This window comes from Panthera tigris, chromosome A3, assembly GCF_018350195.1.
Source record: "Panthera tigris isolate Pti1 chromosome A3, P.tigris_Pti1_mat1.1, whole genome shotgun sequence".
NCBI classification, from domain to species: Eukaryota; Metazoa; Chordata; class Mammalia; order Carnivora; family Felidae; genus Panthera; species Panthera tigris.
This window is the reverse complement of record NC_056662.1, coordinates 44956676-44975278: the sequence shown is the minus strand read 5'-3', so window position 1 is coordinate 44975278 and position 18603 is coordinate 44956676. Positions and strand designations below refer to the sequence as shown.

At 49.3% G+C, this 18603-nt stretch overlaps 2 protein-coding genes across 3 annotated transcripts in view; both read right to left on the bottom strand.

Annotated features, from left to right (window-relative positions):
• Positions 1-3883: 3883 nt before the first annotated feature.
• Positions 3884-5579, bottom strand: INSM1 (INSM transcriptional repressor 1). Its single transcript, XM_042979742.1, has one exon. It carries the CDS (start codon positions 5577-5579, stop codon positions 4053-4055), a length of 1527 nt encoding a protein of 508 aa, XP_042835676.1. The 3' UTR covers positions 3884-4052.
• Positions 5580-13038: 7459 nt separating this feature from the next.
• CFAP61 (cilia and flagella associated protein 61) overlaps positions 13039-18603 on the bottom strand; it is a 280127-nt gene continuing 274562 nt past the window's right edge. For both annotated transcript variants that reach the window (XM_007096562.3, XM_042980979.1), the window contains one exon: positions 13039-13474. In XM_007096562.3, coding sequence (XP_007096624.1) covers positions 13274-13474 — 201 coding nt within the window. In that variant the 3' untranslated portion in view covers positions 13039-13273. The remainder of the gene's footprint in view (positions 13475-18603) is intronic.

The following is an 18603-nucleotide window of genomic DNA, read 5'->3' as shown; positions in this document are numbered from 1 at the left end:
ACACCTGCTCCCTTTGGGGTTCTTGCTGCCTTTCAGTTCACAGTCTTGGGAACCCTCCTCAGATGTCTCACTGTACCTTGCAGAGCCCCACTCTCTCTGGTTCACAGATGAGGAGACAGAGGCCTGCAGCAAGCCAAGGGATCAGTAGAGCCAAGGAGCTTGCCTGAGGTGCATTCTAGACCCTTTCTCTTTAGCAAGACATTTGGTGGGTGAAGAATACCATGATGTGCTTTGTTCACTAGGACTCTGGAGAGTTTCTGCTTCGTTTTGTTCGAAGACATTGTGGAGGCTGTGGAACGAAGTCCAGGGGTCGGGGACAGAGGGGCAGCTGGTGGAAAGAGATGGCAGGTCCACTCGGGTGCCTGCAGCAGAGCAATGGGGGCCAATGGGAAACAGTGTGCCCTTGTGATCAGCAGCATCTGGCACAGATGGGCTGGGCAACCTGGAGACTGGCATTGCCCTGCCCAATCTTGTGCGCCCTCGTCTCTGCCCGGGGGCCCCCACATACTCCCACGTGCCCTGGAGCAGCTAGAGTCCTGCCGGGCTCCAGGCTTCAGTTCTGCTCTGCTCCCTGACTGCTCATCATGGGCAATTGTGGGGCCTCTGGCTTCACTGCTGGCACTCGCAAGTTACACTGGAGTGCTGTGTGACTGGGGGACTCCTCCGCTGGGCCCTGGTTCTGGCTGAGGGCGGAGCACGTGCTTCCACAGCGCAGGCCTTTGAGAAGCCAGGGCTCCCGTCAGACCCGGACTTCTCCAGGCCTCCAGGGAAACGTGAGTCAAGAGGACGTGATCAACTCTGGAGAAAGGGGCAAAGCTGCCGGTTCGCTTCGGAACCAGGCAGCTCAGAGCAGCCTTTGACTTTTATTATATCACCCTCGTGTAGGAGGAGAAAAAGTGTGGACACCACAGGCAAAAATTAAGTCCCTTCCTTTATTTAGCCCCTTCTTTTAGCTCCTCCCTCTTTGGTCCTGTCCCATTCCCTAACCCACCAACCCCTCCCAGCAACAATCCCTTGCGGCAGTGGGCGTGGCTGTGCCAGTGGGTTCCAGGGAAGGTTGTCCAAGCTTGGAGTGACCTCAGAGACACAGGATGTTCTCAGCATCCTTTGCATATTTATAAAGAAGGTGAGCACGTCTCCACTTGGTATTCTAAAACGGGAGCCCTTGTGAACTTATTATCCAGGGAGGGATGAAAAAGAGAGAGATGGAGAGAGAATCTGATTTCCTTTCTGTGGAATATCTTGTTGACCCATAGAAGGTAACTTTGAAATAAATAGACAAAACCTGTCTAATTCTTGGACACCATTCCGTTACTTCAGTGGGGTCAAATTTGTATGCAATTTCACTGAACATCTCACACAAATGAAATTCTGGTCTCTAAGTTTAGAAAAGGTATTATTTGGTCATTGGGAATACATTTCCACCGGCTATGAAAGAGCACATTTGCAAACAACCAAATTTTCTTTACCCTCATGAAAGTGGATCTTAGAAATTATGCTTTATGATTATGGACATGAAAACCAGTGGGCCAAACACAGACGACAAGATGTCATTCCTGCAGCCAAGCCTCGACTTGTCATGTGTGGCCAACCATCAGGTTTTCCAGGAAACTTTTTATGGGCATAGAACATACCCTGACCCTCAGTCTTTTCACGTATGGTGTAATTCGGGGAGGACATTTAAAAATTCTCATGTTAATGTTGCTCAGAGACAGCCAACAGCCTGCAAATTGGAGTTTTCCTTTGTTTTATCCAGTTTCCAGGTTGTTATAACTACTGTTTTGTCCCTGTGCTTATACATTCTCCAAACTGATAAAGTACATAGGCATCACCAATAAAAGGCAAATGCGATCTGTCCAGGGAGCAACTTACCTGTAGTGGCTTCTCCTTCACTGCCATTCTGGGTCTGTTGCAAGACCTTCACAAATGGAGGAATATTCAATGTTCCTGACAGCTCAGTCTTTCTAACCCCTCTCCCACACAAAACTGCAGGCTCAGAGTCTGAACAAACCGATCTCTCTCAGTTGTTCCTTCCAAGTTTCTCATGGACTGTCCTTCCCACCCCCATCCCACCTACATCCTTCAGACATGCAGCCCTTTACTGGGCAGATGTCTAAAATCTCTTTGATGGACAAACATTTGATTTAGAGGGCCTTAGGAAAAAAGTAGCAAAATATACCACAAAAGGAAATGCACACTTGTGATGTTTAGCACAGCTCTGCAATGGACTGTTTCAGAGAGGGAAACAACTCGAAATATTAACTGGTGGGCGTCAGAATTGTTCTTCAACGAGCTAAGTGACACATAACGGAAAACATTGTAATGACCTGTTATTAACGTTAATACCCTAAACAGATGGTGTTCCATTTTTCCCCCAAAAGCAGATTGCTCACCTGATTGAAAAAGCATTTTTGAACCCTTACCCCAAACTGCATTAACTTCTGTTGTAGCCACGAGTGTTCTGGTTTGTTTCACTTACTGGGGAAATCTGACCATGAGACCACTACCCACCTTATTTATTTGAGGAATTACTGTTACACTGAGCCCCAAATGGTCAGGAAATGCAGGGTCTGTTAAGTTAAAGTGTGTCTCACACCCCCTTGATCAAAAGGATAGATTCTTGTGGGCACTTATGTAGATTTCTCTGGAAGAGTCTCCCAGGCCTTCATTCTAGCCCCATCTTCCACTACCTTTCCCAACACCCCTAGCAAGCCTTTGGCTCCAGTTCACCAGTTTTTGAGGGTACACCCTTGAGCTGCTAGAAGGGCAGGACCCAGAGGTTCAGGCTCAGCTCTAAAAACCCATGATCCTAGTGAAGGTGGCAGGATTTTTTTCCTTTACTAGAAAACAGACATTTAAGAAATCATTTTAAATCCTTAGTGAAGCCACGCGATGCGGAAATAAATCCATCTGACTTTGACTTTGAAAATATTTTTATTTGAATAGTAAATAGTTATACAGTTGAAACAGTTCTATTGAAGCTTTCTATAAATAGCTAACAATTAAGAAAATAATGTATGTAGAAAAAAGATTGCATTTAAAAGTAAGAGCTGTTGGTTGTACAGGGGCCTCACGGGCCCTCCAAGCAGAATAAAATGGTAGGTTGTAATTCGCTCAGATAGGTATAAAAGTTAAAACTTTTAACAGATCCCTTTAGAAAAAGGCTCTCTTCTAAAATGCACAGTGAAATGTCAAGAGTGGCAAGGGAGGGGGAAAAGCGTACCAAAAAAAAAAAAAAGATCTGCAATCAAATAATAGCATAATCTTCATAATTAATATAAATAAATAAAGAATAAATAACAATTACTCATAAATCAACATATACATTTAGAGAGAACTTATATAGTCCTACCTCAACAAAGATGATAAAACCAAAGAGTCTTATGTGAAGTATTGAGGCAGTTTCTACAGCATTTTCTGAAAATTCCCTTCCCTCCCCAAAACAATCCCAGACAACAGTTCAAGGCATTTGTGGCTATACTAAAGAAAACTCTTTTTTAAGCAATTTGATTTGTTCACATACAAAAAGGTAAAGCCAGACTCCAGCAGTTCACAAGCCATAATAAAGCTAATCGTGTGGGAAGTTCAATTTACAGCCTGTGAAATATAAAGGCATTTATTCCTCAAGATTCACCCAAAACAACCCGTACGCTACATACATAGAGAGCAGAGATTGGTAGGCGAGAGCAAACCGCATTTCTAGACCATGAACACAGCGAATACTAGCAAGAAAAACAGCTCTCCCCTCCAAGGGGAAGCTTCCAACCACGAGACAAACGCTTACAGCTTTTCTCTCTTGTAGAGAAAGAGATTGGCTCCTGTTGCGCCAAGGAGGGGAAGGGGACACAACGCAAGGGGGGGGGGGTCCGAAAGGAGTCACAACGAGAGGATTGGGGTTACCGTCACGCCACACCGAGAGAAGCGGAGACAACACTTTCACCGGGGGTGGGAGCCCCCGGAGCGGACGCGGGTTCAGGGCGCGCAGGGCGCGCTCTCCTCGTGGGTCTCCAAGAGAAGGCACAGTTCGGGGGGGCCGCGATGGGGGGCGCGCTCTAGCAGGCCGGACGCACGGGCACCTGCAGGAGGATCACCTGTCGGTTCTCGGACGGGTGGCACTTGTTGATGTGCCGCGTGAGACCAGGCGAGCTGTAGAAGGTGGCCGGGCAGTACTTGCAGGGGAACACCTGGGCGGCGTGCAGCAGGCGCAGGTGGCGCTCCTGGGCGCCCTTGCTGGGGAACGTCTCCCCGCACACTGGGCACAGGTGGCACTCGGAGGACGCACTCAGACCCAGCACTCCGGCCGCCTCGCCGTCGCCGGCCGCCTCCTGGGGCGCCTTCTCGTCGGGCCCAGGGTACAAGGCCAGTAGGTCCTCGGCCGGAGGCGCGGGCGGCGCGCCCTTGGCCTGCAACGCCTGGTGGTGCGCCAGCAGGTGCTTGCGCAGATAGGCCTGGCGGCGGAACTTCTTGGAGCAGTGGTGGCACTCGTAGAGCCCGTCCTCGGAGCCCGACTCGGACACGCCGCCGGGGCTCGGCGTGTCGCGGTCGCTGCCGCCGCCTGTCGCCTCCCGCGCCTCAGCCCTGGCAGTGGTTTCAGGCTCGGACGCGCGGGCGGCGGCGGGCGCAGGCCGCGGTTTGTGCCAGCGGCGGTGCGAGGCCAGGTTGGCGGGGCAGCTGAACACCTTGGCGCACTCGGGGCAGCGGTACTCCACGCGCACGATGCGCGAGCACTTGTGCTGCGCCAGCGCGAACGGGTCGGCATACTCCTCCTTGCAAAGCTGGCAGATGAACTCGCCTAACGGCCGCGCCGCGCCCCCCGCCCGGCCCCGAGGCGCCTCCACCGGGCCCTCTTTGATCTTGAGCCCCAGCACAGGCGACGTGGTCACCTCGTCCTCGAAGTGCAGCTTACGGATGGCTTTGGGCTTCTTGGCGCCCGGGGCCTTGGCTACCTTGGCGGGCGGCTCGGCGGCGGCGGGGGGCGCAGGGCGCTTGCCCGGGGGCCGCAGGGAGGCGGCGGGGGGCAGCGGGGGGCCGGGCCCTGGGCCGCGGGCCGCCTCAGCGCCCGCGGAGAACGCCGTGCCCATCTTGAGCTCTGCGGGAGCGAAGAGCAGTGGGTCGCCGCCGCAGGTGCCGCCGCCGCCGCCGGTGCCATTCGCACCGCCGCCGCCGCCTCCGAGCAGAGCGGCGGGCGTAGGGAAGGATTCGGCCGAGACCGGCGACCCGAGGTTGAAACTGCGCTCGAAGTACTTGTGCTTCTCGTGCTCCCGGCTCACGGGCCGCGTGGGGCTGTAGAGCGGCGCCGGGTGCGCGGCCTCCGGGTTGCCGAAGTGCGCGGCCCGCGGGCCCGGCGGGGGCGGCGGCGGGCCCGGCGCGCAGGCGAGCGCGGCAGCGAGCGCCGCATGGGCGCGCTCGGCGGGCGGCAGCAACGGTCCCGGCCCCGGGCTCTGCGCTGGGGGCGACGCGCGGGCGCCCCCGCAGCCAGGCGAGAGCAGCAGCGCGCGGTCGCCGTCCTCGCCGCCGCGGACCCGGTAGGACACGGGCGTGGACTTCTTGCTGCGCTTCACCAGGAAGCCGCGGGGCATGTTGGCGCAGCGCGAGGGCAAGGCACTGACTCGGTCCCACCTCCGCGCTCGGCCCGGGCGGCCCTCAATGCCCCCGGCCCATGGCCCGGGAGCGGCGGCTACGGGACTCGCGTGGCGCCGGCGGCGGCTCGGCCCGGCTTTGCGCCCTGCACGCGCGTCCCTGTCCCCGGGCCCGGGAGCCGCTCCCTTTTAACGGGGGGAGGGGGCCATTGTTCTCGCCTCCCGCTTCCTCCGGAGCCAATCAGAGCGTCCGCACCTCCTCCGCCTGGTCGGGTGGGAGGGCTACGGGGCGGCAAAAAAGGGGCCGGGACTCGGGGGTCGCCCGTTAGGTGCGGCAGATGTACCTGAGGGCGCTGGGCCCCCGCGCGCGCCCCGCTGCCGCCCCGCCCGGCGCCGCCGCCCCGCCCGGCCCAGGCACACGCCCGGCCCCGCCTCCCTTCACGGTCTACTGCTCCTCTATGGGGAGGCGCACGTGCCTGGGCTTTGTGTCTCTCCTCCGGGGGGCGCGGAGCCGCCAAATGGGCCCGTCCATCAGCACGACAATGCACGCCCCCCTCCCGCGCGGGGATTACCCGCGGGTCGCGAGCAAAATAGCAACAAAGGAGAAGAATGGCCCCAAATATGTCAGGAGGGTTCAATCCGCGAGCCAGAGCGGAGGGGGAAGTTGTGCGCGCTGATTGGGTAGGGGCGGCGGTGGGCAGCAGCAGGCGCGGGGGAGATCTGAGTGTGGCTGCTGGGGCGGGAGAGGAGTCGGGGGAGGCGCAGGGACTCCGCCTGGTGTTTGGGAAATAATAAAAAAAATTAAAATAGTGGCAAAGCCCGGGCGTCCGAGAGGCTCGGACGGGTGGGCCTTGGGACCCAGGACCCAAGCGAAAATGGGACCCCGGAGTTGCAAACTTAGGTAGAGGTTCTGGTCTTATGGCTGCAGCCGAGGGCGGCGTTTGTATCCAAGGCCTCCGTGCGTCCGCGTGCGTGCGACTGGAAGGTTTTATCTCGACTTTTAGAAACAGTTGGCACCGCACTTCTTTAATCGCCAGCAGACGCGGCCCTGGGGCAGACGGGGGGCGGGGGGTCAAGTTGGGCTGGGTTCCAAAAGGCACTTGGATTTCTGAACTTTTTTTTTTTTAAGTTCTCCGAGGCTCAAAGATTGGCATCCTTGGAGGAGCCCAGCCCAGGCCACTCTGAGCCGCCTCGAGGCGCGGGACTGGGTTGATTCGGAAGGAGTTGGCTAAAGGCCGAAACGCGCGGTCGGCCGCGTGCGCCCCACTGAAGTTGGTTTCCGCTCTTCTTGCGCCGCCTCATGCATTTTCATTCGGAGCAGGGCATTTTGTCTGCCGGCTGACATCAGATGCTAAATCAAGGGCTCCAATCAAGGCGCAGCGGAATAAAGGGGCCGCCTGTCTGGGCGCGGGGCCCCCCCGGAGCCGTGCCCCCTTCACCTTTGTGAAGGAAATTAACCTCCCGCTATTGAGCGCTGGTCGCGGCCAATCTGGACGCAAAAGAGACGCGTGCTGCCGACCGGGGGGAGGTGGGGGCAATCTGTCCTCAGAGGCAGGCTGCAGCCTCGGAGAAGACAAGCTGCCTCCCCCCTTGCCACCAAGAAGAGACAACAGCGAAGATCCACACACTCACAACCCCCTGCCCACCACCCCCGCCGCCCTGTTTGGACCCAGACCGGGCCCTTTGCCTTCATCCTCTTCCCTGCCCAGCCCCGAGGAAACACAAAAGACATAATCTCCGGGGGACCGGGACAGAACCTCAAGAGTGCGTAGTGGGCCTGATCACCCATCACTTAGGGAACAAATAGCAAAGCCACAGAAAATGTCATTATGTTGTGAGGAAAATGTCACTTTATTGAGAAAGAAGGACATAGACATTTTTCTGGAAAGCTCTGTGCACCTAGATAGATTATACTGAGTTTTGCTTATGCTTAATGCCACTGAAGGTATTTAATTGTGTTTGGATTTTCCCTCTGAAAATACCCTAGGAGGGAAATTAAGAACACCCCTTCCTTCCTTCCTTCCTTCCTTCCTTCCTTCCTTCCTTCCTTCCTTCCTTCCTTCCTTCCTTCCTCTCCCTTTCTTTTCTTTCTTTCCACATGAGTAAGAAGTTGTAATGAGAACAATTGTTAGGCTTAGTTAATCAAAGGGTTAATCAAGTTGGTTAATCAAAAGGAACGATGTTTATGATTTTTTCTTTGTGATTTAACTCAGACTAAAAACAGAAGAATACATATCATGCGATATGTTTTGAAAGCTCTCACCCTCGTTTTAAAATTGCTAACTGCGGTGAATGCTAGTCCTCAAAAAGTTAGGAATTCTAAAATGAGTTTATCTGAAATTTATAAATATGTTTCAATCTAAAAGTAACTGATGTTATTTCCTTGCTCTTTTGAGCGCTGATTAATACTGCTGATGAAATTAGAAGTAGGAGAGGGATTCCGGGACAGCTTTGGCCAATTTTATTTTCTAATCACGAATCCCATCTGGATTGTGGGATAACAGGGTGGGGTTCGGCCCACGGCCCGCAACTGACTGCGGGGTTATTTGGTCTTGCATGTGTAACACTGCTTTCATTCAACAGATAACAGGGAGAGTTAGTCACCTTGTGAGTCCTTTAAAAATAACAACACCCATAATTGTAAGGAGGGTGTGGGAGGGGGGACAAAAAAAACAACAACAACAACAAAACAAGACCCCTGCCTGAATGCAGCGAATTCAAAGGGGTTCTGAATTAAGTTAAGAGAATCTATTGAACACTACTGAGATTCAATGGCCCTTTTGCTTAATTTGTGGTTTTTAATCTTGCCAGCGAAAATGAAATCTGCTTTCAGACGAGTACGGTCAAAATAAATGGAAATTTGAAAGGTACTAGAATTAGAAACAAATTTCATAACTCGGCTAGAGAAGAATTAGGCTGAGCGCGCGCACGCACACACCAGCACCCTCCAAGTAGGTACAGTCTTGCACCTGGTCCTTAAGTTTCCGTTGTCTTCTGAGTGATCTCATTTCTCAAAATCTGCGCGCCTGCAGGGATGGGGACTTCGAGTCGAGACCATTTGTAGTCTTCTGGGAAGAGCAAAGCGCCACCACGCTACGCCCCGGCGGTCGGCCTTTACGCGCTGCGATTCCGAGAGGGCGCCGCGTGGAGTGGGGTCGGGGAAACACTGAGCACTGCTTTGCCTCCCTCCGGAGTTGCTTCACGGGCTTCGGCGAGCACAGGGATCTAAGGCAGGTCCCCGAGGCGTCCTTCCCAGGCCTCAGGCGGCTCCTCCCCTTCCTGTGGGGTCGGTCGTGGGCAACACTTTGGAAAAAATCGGCAGCCACCTTGCTTCTCTTCCTTGCAGACCCCGTTGTGGGTTCTTCCTTTGGCTGCGGAGCTGGAGGCCGCAGGCGCTCTAATGTTTCTATGTTTTTAATTTTTTAATATTTTTGTCCTCCTGTCCCAGGTAGCCGTCGGGGAGCACGCCGGGGTTCACTGTGAACCTCAGATCGTGTCCAGCTCCGGGGATTTTCTTGAAAGTGCGAAGCTTGGAAATAGGTACCAAAGAGGGTATTTCGGCCTAGGAATTGCCCCGGGGGGTGTCGAAGAGTCCAGACAGCCCCTGAGCTCCTGAGAGGCGAAGACAGGAGGGTCCTCAATCTCACCGCGCGGCGCGTTTAGAGACACTCGGAGGGGGTTGACAAGGCCCCCTAACACCCCCATCCCCACTCAGCCGTGGACCCCTCTCCTGGACTCACCCCCTGGGTGACCCCCACCTCCTGGAAGCCCCACCCCCAGGCCCTCCCAGTCCTAGAGCCGCTAGCCGGCAGGAACCGCGCGTTACCGCAGCCGAGCCCGCCGTCAGGTCTTGCAGGGGCCCGCGCCCCTGCGCGCGGGGCGAGCGCGGGGCCCGAGCCGGGGAGAGGCTTTGTGTTTGCAGGAATGAGGGGTTGTTGTGTCAGTCCCAGGGGCACGCGAGAGACACGCGCAGCCAGCCCGCCCGCCGCCCCGCCCGGCCCGGTCCGGCCTCCAGGCACCTTCCGGGCCCCCGCCCGCGGGCCGTTGCCTTTGTTCGGCACATTAGCATAAAGCTGCCATGGATCTCTCGTTTAAATAATTCCACACAAAAGGAGAGTGCATGAAAGAGAGCGAACAAGGGAGAATCCGCGAGGCTGCGCCTTCCGCAGGGCGCGGGGAGGGACCGCGCTCAAGTATTTCCCTCCCCTCGAGTTTCGAGTGCCCCCGGCAATCTGCTGCGCACCCATTATTCGACCGGGGGCCGACGGGGTGGCTGGCCGCCTCTTTTATCCTCCCGAGTGTGCCGTCGGGGCCACTGCACGCTCCGTGAAGTGCCTTCGGGGCTGTTTGTTTTTGCCTTGGGTGGGACCCTGGGAGGAGAGGGAGGCAGGAGGCTCCCCGGCCCCGCGACTCGAAGGGTGGTGTTGGCAAAAGCTGGCAAAGGCGAAGCCAGAAAATGTGGGAAAGCCATAAGTAGAGAATTCTGCCCGTTAGGACTGGCATGACACTGAAGGCACCGGGATCCCAATTGGACGTGGGGAGCACGAGGGAACTGCTTGCACCTGTGAAGCGGCGACCCCGCTCCCCGTGCGCCGCGGTCTCAGAAGTGGCAGCGACACGACCCCAGCAAAAACTGACCGAAAAGGCCACCGGACTCCAATTCTCCTCCTCGGTGCCCGCCCGATTGGAGACCAAGAGGTGGCCAGGCCCCTGGGGGCCAGAAGGGGCGCACACTTCGCCTTGGCCTCAGTGCCCCCTTTCTTGTGGCTGCTTTGGGGTTTGGGTGTAAGTGTTCATTCCCTATGCCCACTATTCCTCCCCTCCCCGCCTCTCGTTCCCTGTGACCTCTGGCCTCCCTGTTCCTCTGTCCCACCCCAGTCTCTCCTGTCCCCCCTTTCCTCCCTCCCCTTGTCTCTTTCCCCATCCCTCCCTCCTGTCTCACCTCAGCTCTCACCGCATCCCCCCAGGTCTCCCACCTCCCCACTCTCAGTCTCAGACTCTCTCTCCCTTAGACTATCTCCTTCTTTCTCCCTTGCTCTCTCTCTGCGGCTCTTACCCGTCCTCCCCTTCTCTCTCTCTCTCTCTCTCTCTCTCTCCCTCCACTTCTCCCCTCCCGTCGTCCCGACGGTCCCTCTTCTCCCCGGCTCTCCTCTCCCCTTCTCTTTTCCCTCCCCTCTCCCCCCCCCCCCCACTTTTCTTCCCCTCTGGCTCTTCCCCCTCCCCGCAGGCCAACGTGTGTTATTTTATTTGTCTAGAGAGAGCCTATTTGTTCAGTGATGTGTGGCCTCCTGGCCGCCAGCTTTAATGGGGAATGCGGAGGCTTGGTTTCTGTGAGCATTAGCATACAGCTGCCTGCTCGCTGCCCCGGCCCCTGCGCTCGCCCGCCGCATCCCAGCCTTATCATCACCTCTTCTCTCAACCAGAAAACAATCAACAGCTCCTCACACGCGGCCACTTTCGAGCCCCTCTCCCTGCTTCTTGGCTCACACTCCCTCACCCGGTGCAGCGCGCTCGCGTGCTCGCTCTCCCTCTCTCTCTCTCTCTCTCACACACACACAGACTCTCTTCTAAGGGTAAATATTGACTGGCTGGCTTTACATTTTCTCCTCCTTGCAGTGCTCCCTTCCCCCTATCACCTCTTTTCTTTTTCTTTGGCCTTCCTGTGATATTTTGCTTATAAGGAGCCATTTTCAGAGGGGGGGTGAGCACACTCGTTATAAACCCACATACAATCATTAGAGGCATCTGCGAAGCATGGTCATCGCATGTGATTTGCGGGAATAAAACTTGGGGAAATTCGGTGTTTTCTTGTCACTATTCTTTGTTCAAAACTATAGAATTTCAAGATGAGCCTTACAGCCCAAGACATCCCAACAAATGTTGTAATACGTTAAGGAATTCACGCATTCACCTGTCTCTACAGGATCTATGCTCTTCAGACAGAAGTCCAAATATTGTTCTTTCTGAACCCCCCCCTTTTTTTTTGCCAGGCCTTACCATCGGTGAGGAGTAAATATCGTTCTTCTCCCGAAGCCCTTAATACAGCCAATTTCAATCAGTGACTCTTGGATTCTTCCCTTGTCTTACTAACGTTGTCGGTCGGTGGTAAAATGCTGAAGTCAGCACATATATGCCGAAGTTCCTGCCTAGACTCAGGAAATTACTCACTTTGTGAATACAGGACGATGGTGAGAATGACTTCATCATACATTTTGTAGACTAAAACCCATTCTGGACATTTGCAAAGGAAAACTTACTACCACATATAGCCATCATTCAACATCAAGGTTGGCAGTTGTCATTTGGGGTCACATTTATGTGACTAGAAGCCTTTTAATTATAATACTGGGTCTCAAATTCTAACTGTTGATCCTTTGAGGTTTTTCTGTTCATCTCCATCCAAGGGTCCCAGGGCCTGTCACACAAACCCACTCCATTTGCTGATGAATTTGACCTAGGACCTCTCAGGGGAAGGAGGCCAGAAGGGGTGGCAAGCTGACCTATTTGCCAGCCCCTGAAATACGGTTCCCCATGTGTCGGTTTGCAGTTTTAAGAGTGAACTGGTAGGGATTGTTCTTCATTCCAGTCACATAGTTTCTAGCATATGGCCAAAGCTGGGCCTCCCTCTAAATGACCCCTGCATTTGTGTAAAACATACGTGTGAAGGAATTAGTGGAGTTTATTGCTTGCTTTTGCCTGCCTCAGAAAAATCAAGAATCTAGTGTTCTGGAACAGTTTTCTTTTTGAGAGATATCAGTTTGATAATGGGTACACAATTCTGTAATGCCAACCATGACTTTTCCTCCTGATAGCTGTGTGACCTTGGTGAGGGTGTCAACTTGTGCTAAATGTTAACATAAATTTTAAAAAATGAAAAACTGGAAATGTGTCCATGAAAAACAATTTTAAAGCCTGTTGATCAAAAATTCAGTCACGAATTGTGTCACACTATCTATTAAAAGAGATCCAAATAAATGAAAACTATTGTTGTTCCTGCATCCATATGTTTTCTAGTAGGCATGAAATTTGCTATATACATCTTATAGAGAGATTCAGACCCACATTACAGGTGACATGTACCAGAGGCCCTGGTGCAAAGCAACAGTGCTAAGGGGCAAAAGAAATGAACTAGACTGATTTCGCACTACTATTTTCTAATATAAAACCTGCGTGTGAGCCTGTGTGTTGATCCTTGAATTTTTCTCACAATATTGAAGTAGAGAAATTTTGATAGCAGCTGCCTCATTTCAAAGTTCACATAAACTTGCCTGCGCGGTCAGTTCTTGTGATGTTGGATCATAGAGCTAATTTCTCATCATCAGTTTTGCCTATTTTCCATTCTGGGCACATGCTTTTCTTTTTTATTGCCCAGGAGTATTACTGGGTAAACAGGTGAAGAACTAACGGCAGCAGGTCATTTCAGGAAATATATCAGAATCACACCGAACATAAAGACAAGTTTAATACAGTATATCTCATTTTATTGCTGAAATGGATTATTCTGCCCTGGAACATGCCTGGTGTTCAAAAACTTCCAGAATAGAGACCCATGGCTGTGCGCCACCTACTGGAACCATAGAAAACTACAGGCATAAGCTTGGTTGTCAAGCCAGGTTTCAGAGAGGTTTCCCATTTATACTCAGCACTTCCAGAAACTACATGTGTGAAAACAAAGTGGAGGGTATGGCCACGCACTAAATGATGCCTGGCCACGCATACATGGGCAGGTGGTAGTGATTATACTGCAGGTAGTCAAGGATGCTCTTCTCCACCAGCCCCTTGTAGATAGTTTCCTGGAAAACTCTTTTGAGGTATTTCCTGGGCTTCTCCTTCAGGTTAATTTCTTCATCTTCTATCTGATGGGCTAACTGTTCTATGGAAGGAAGGTCTTCCTCCTGGAAAATAGAGGAAGTGGCCAGATATGGAAATTACTTGGACAATAAGAGGGCAGTTTCACTAAAATGAAAAAGAGTGATCACCTTCTCAAGGGTGCTTGTTCTTGTCCCCTAACTTTTCAAAAATTATTTTTAATCATGGCAAAATATACATAAGATTTACTGTTTTAACCATTTAAAAATTTTAAAATATTTATTTATATTTGAGAGAGACAGAGAGACAGAGGGTGAATGGGAGAGGGACAGAGAGAGAGGGAGACACAGAATCTGAAGCAGGCTGCAGCCTCTGAGCTGTCAGCACAGAGCCTGACATGGGGCTAGAACTCACAAACTGTGAGATCATGACCTGAGCTGAAGTTGGCCGCTTAACCGACTGAACCACCCAGGTGCTCCTGTTTTAATGAGGACATCCACATTGTTGGGCAGCCATCCCCTATCCATGTTCAGGACTTTCTCATTCTCCCAAACTGAAACTCTGTATTCATTAAACACTAACTCCCCATTCTGCCTCCACCAGCCCCTGGAAGCCAACGTTCTACTTTCTATCTGTGACTCTGACTACTCTGGGTACTTCATGTAAGTGGGATCAAACATTATTTGTCTTCTTGAGGCTGGCTTACTTGACTTGGAATAATGTCCTCAAGATTCAGCAAGAATAGTAACTTTAAGTTCTTAATATTCAGATAAAAGTTATCTGCAGATCACGCTTGTTTTAAAAATAAGGAAGTGATTAAGCATTTTTACATGAAAACTTCAAGATGGTTTACTTTACATGGTTACAGTCCTCTCTCAAGAAATAGGATTTTATAATATAAAAAGAGAGAGGGAGACAAACCATAAGAGACTCTTAAATACAGAGAACAAACTGGGGGTTGCTGGAGGGGTGGTGGGTGTGGGGATGGGCTAAACGGGTGATGGGCATTAAGGAGGGCACTTGTTGGGATGAGCACTGGGTGTTATATATGTATATATGTAAATTCAAATTTTGTTGACATCTTTAAAGATAAGGCTCAGAGAGAATAAAGTTATTTAATGTTGATAATCACATGCCGTGCATATCTAAAATATAATAGGGAATTTTCCAACATTTTATTATAAAAATACTCAAACATAGAGGCAAGTTGGCTGAATTGTACATTTAGCACCAGCACACACACATGGCTAGATTCTACGGTTGAGGTTTACCCTATTTGCTCCATCACGTATCTGCCCATCGATAGGAAGTTGTTCTACAATGCACTCCACCAAGGTTTGAGCTGTGTACGTTCTGAATACCACAATAATTCCAAATGACCCTAACAGCAGACTCACGGGGACTTTGGTGCTATATTTCCTTGAACTTCCAATAATTTTTATTTTCAACAGAAAAAAAGTAGGCGACTTGCAGATCATTAATTTATTAACAGTAAGAATTTTACAGATGGGAAAATAGGTTCAAACTATATGGAAGCGTAACAGAATTATTTGGTTCTGTCAGTGAGACACTGACAGAAGTCCTGGAGATTACACACATATCACTTGGGAGAACAGTCAGTGAGGCTCACTGGACTTCGGATTTAAATCAGCTCAATGAAACAGTGACAGAAAAAGGCACCTGATGCCCAGGATGAAAGAGGTGCTGCCAGCATGTCCCCAACATATCTTCCACAACACACACGAGGTGTGTTCTTTCTTCCTTAGTTTTTCAGGAGAATCGTAGCAAACAAAAACAACAACTTTACAAAAATTGTAGAATGGTGTATGGTGCTGTTCTGACAGTGCGGTAAATACTGTAAAATCACAAAATGGAGCTTTTAAGTTTACCTAAGACAAATACCGCTCTAGACTGTAAACAGATTTTTGTGCATTTGCCTCTCACAGTGTGTCCTCTCTGTATGACCATCTCCCTCCCATGTGACCATCTGTCCCTCAGTGTGACCGTCTTCCCCCATGTGACCATCTCCCTTCTCAGTGTGACCAGCTCCACCTCAGGGTGACCGTCTTTCCCCATGTGACCATCTGTCCCTCAGTGTGATCAGCTCCCCTTCAGTGTGACCATCTATTGCCAATACTTGTTACTTTTTTTTTCTTTCTACTATAGCCACTCTAGTGGGTGTGAAGTAGTATCTCATTGTAGTTCTGCTATGCATTTCCCTAGTGATGAATGACATAAATCTTTCCATGTAAATGTTTTTTACTTCTGGATTATCAATTTTATTCCATTGATCTCTGGATCTATCCTTATGCAAGTACCATGCTGTCCTGGTTACTGCTGATCTGTGGTAAGTTCTCAAGCTGCAAAGTGTAAGTCATTCAATTATTTTTTATTCTCAAGATTGTTTTGGCTATTTAGAGTCTCTTGCATTTTCCTATGAATTTCTCCATTTCTGCAGAAGACGCCATTGGGATTTTGATAGGATTACATTAAATTTGTACATGGCTTTGGGGAGTGCTGCCATCTTAATTATATTCAGTCTCCAGTCCATGAACACAAATGGCTTTCCATTTATTTAGGTCTGCTTTAGCTTCTTTCAGAAATGTTTTGAGGTTTTCAGTATACAAATCTTACACTGCCCACTTCCCAAATTCCCAAGTATTTTATTCTTTTGGATGTTATTATAAATGGAAAAGTTTTGTTTAAAACATTTTTTTTAATTTTAATTTTTTTAAAAATTTACATCCAAGTTAGTTAGCATATAGTGCAACAAAGATTTCAGGGGTAGATTCCTTAATGTCCCTTACCCATTTAGCCATCCCCCCTCCCACAGCCCCTCCAGTAACCCTCTGTTTGTTCTCCATATTTAAGAGTCTCTTATGTTTTGTCCCCCTCCCTGTTTTTATATTACTTTTGCTTCCCTTTCCTTATGTTCATCTGTTCTGTGTCTTAAAGTCCTCATATGAGTGAAGTCATATGGTATTTGTCTTTCTCTAATTCCGCTTAGCATAATACCCTCTAGTTTCATCCATGTAGTTGTAAATGGCAAGATTTCATTCTTTTTGATTGCCGAGTAATACTCCATTGTGTATATATACATAACATCTTCTTTATCCATTCATCCATTGATGGACATTTGGGCTCTTTCCATACCTTGGCTATTGTTGATAGTGTTGCTATAAACATGGGGGTGCATGTGTCCCTTCGAAACAGCATACCTGTATCCCTTGGATAAATGCCTGGTAGTGCAATTGCTGGGTCATAGGGTAGTTCTATTTTTAGTTTTTTGAGGAACTTCCATACTGTTTTCCAGAGTGGTTGTGCCAGCTTGCATTCCCACCAACAACGCAAAAGAGATCCTCTTTCTCCGCATCCTCACCAACATCTGTTGTTGCCTGAGTTGTTACTGTTAGCCATTCTGACAGGTGTGAGGTGGTATCTCATTGTGGTTTTGATTTGTATTTCCCTGATGATGACTGATGTTGAGCATTTTTTCATGTGTCTGTTGGCCATTTGGATGTCTTTTTTGGGGAAGTGTCTATTCATGTCTTTTGCCCATTTCTTCTCTGGATTATTTGTTTTTTGGGTGTTGAGTTTGAGAAGTTCTTTGTAGATTTTGGATACTAACCCTTTATCTGATATGTCATTTGCAAATATCTTCTCCCATTCCATCAGTTGCCTTTTAGTTTTGCTGATTGTTTCCTTCACTGTGCAGAAGCTTTTTATTTTGATGAGGTCCCAATAGTTCATTTTTGGTTTTTTTTCTCTTGCCTCTGGAGACGTGTTGAGTAAGAAGTTGCTGCGGCCAAGATCAAAGAGGTTTTTGCTTCCTTTCTCCTCGAGGATCTTGATGGCTCCCTATCTTACATTTAGGTCTTTCATCCATTTTGAGTTTATTTTTGTGCCTGGTGTAATAAAGTGGTCCAGGTTCATTTTTCTGTATGTCCAGTTTTCCCAGCACAACTTGCTGAAGAGACTGTCTTTATTTCACTGGATATTCTTTCCTGCTTTGTCAAATATTAATTGGCCATACATTTGTGGGTCCATTTCTGGGTTCTCTATTCTGTGCCATTGATCTGAGTGTTCTTGTGCCAGTACTATACTGTCTTGATGATTATAGCTTTGTAATACAGCGTGAAGTCTGGAATTGTGATGCCTCTTGCTTTGGTTTTCTTTTTCCAGATTGCTTTGGCTATTCGGGGTCTTTTCTGGTTCCATACAAATTTTAGGATTGTTTGTTCTAGCTCTGTGAAGAATGCTGGTGTTATTTTGATAGGGATTGCATTGAATATGCAGATTGCTTTGGGTAGTATTGACATTTTAGCAATAGTTGTTCTTCCTATCCAGGAGCATGGAATATTTTTCCTTTTGTGTGTGTGTCTTCTTCAATTTCTTTCATATTTCTTTCAATTTCTTTTTCAATTTCATATTTCATATTCAATTTCATATTTCAATTTCTTTCTATAGTTTTCAGTGTATAGATTTTTCACCTCTTTGGTTAGATTTATTCCTAGGTATTTTATGGTTTTTGGCACAATTGTATATGGGATCAATTCCTTGATTTCTCTGTCTCTTCCTTGTTGGTGTGTAAGAATGTAACTGATTTCTGTGCATTGATTTTATATCCTGAAATTTTGCTGAATCCATGAATCAGTTCTAGCAGTTTTTTGGTGGAATCTTTAGGGTTCTCCATATAGAGTATCATGTCATCTGCAAAGAGTGAAAGTTTGACCTCCTCCTGGCCGATTTGGATGCCTTTTATTTCTTTGTGTTGTCTGATTGCTGAGGCTAAGACTGCCAATACTATGTTGAATAACAGTGGTGAGAGTGGACATCCCTGTCTTGTTCCTGACCTTAGGGGAAAAGCTCTCAGTTTTTCCCCATTGAGGATGATATTAGTGTTGGGTCTTTTGTATATGGCTTTTATGATCTCGAGGTATGATCCTTCTATTCCTACTTTCTCGAGGGTTTTTACCAAGAAAGGATGTTGTATTTTGTCAAATGCTTTCTCTGCATCTATTGAGAGGATCATAGGGTTCTTGTCCTTTCTTTTATTGATGTGATGAATCACATTGATTGTTTTGCAGATATTGAACCAGCCCTGCATCCCAGGTATAAATCCCACTTGGTCATGGTGAATGATTTTTTTAATGTATTGTTGGATCCGGTTGGCTAATAGCTTGTTGAAGATTTTTGCATCCATGCTCATCAGGGA

What these genes read in the sequence shown, in the direction of transcription:
- INSM1 (XM_042979742.1), bottom strand. Translation starts at nt 5,579, where the DNA reads ATGCCCCGCGGCTTCCTGGTGAAGCGCAGCAAGAAGTCCACGCCCGTG.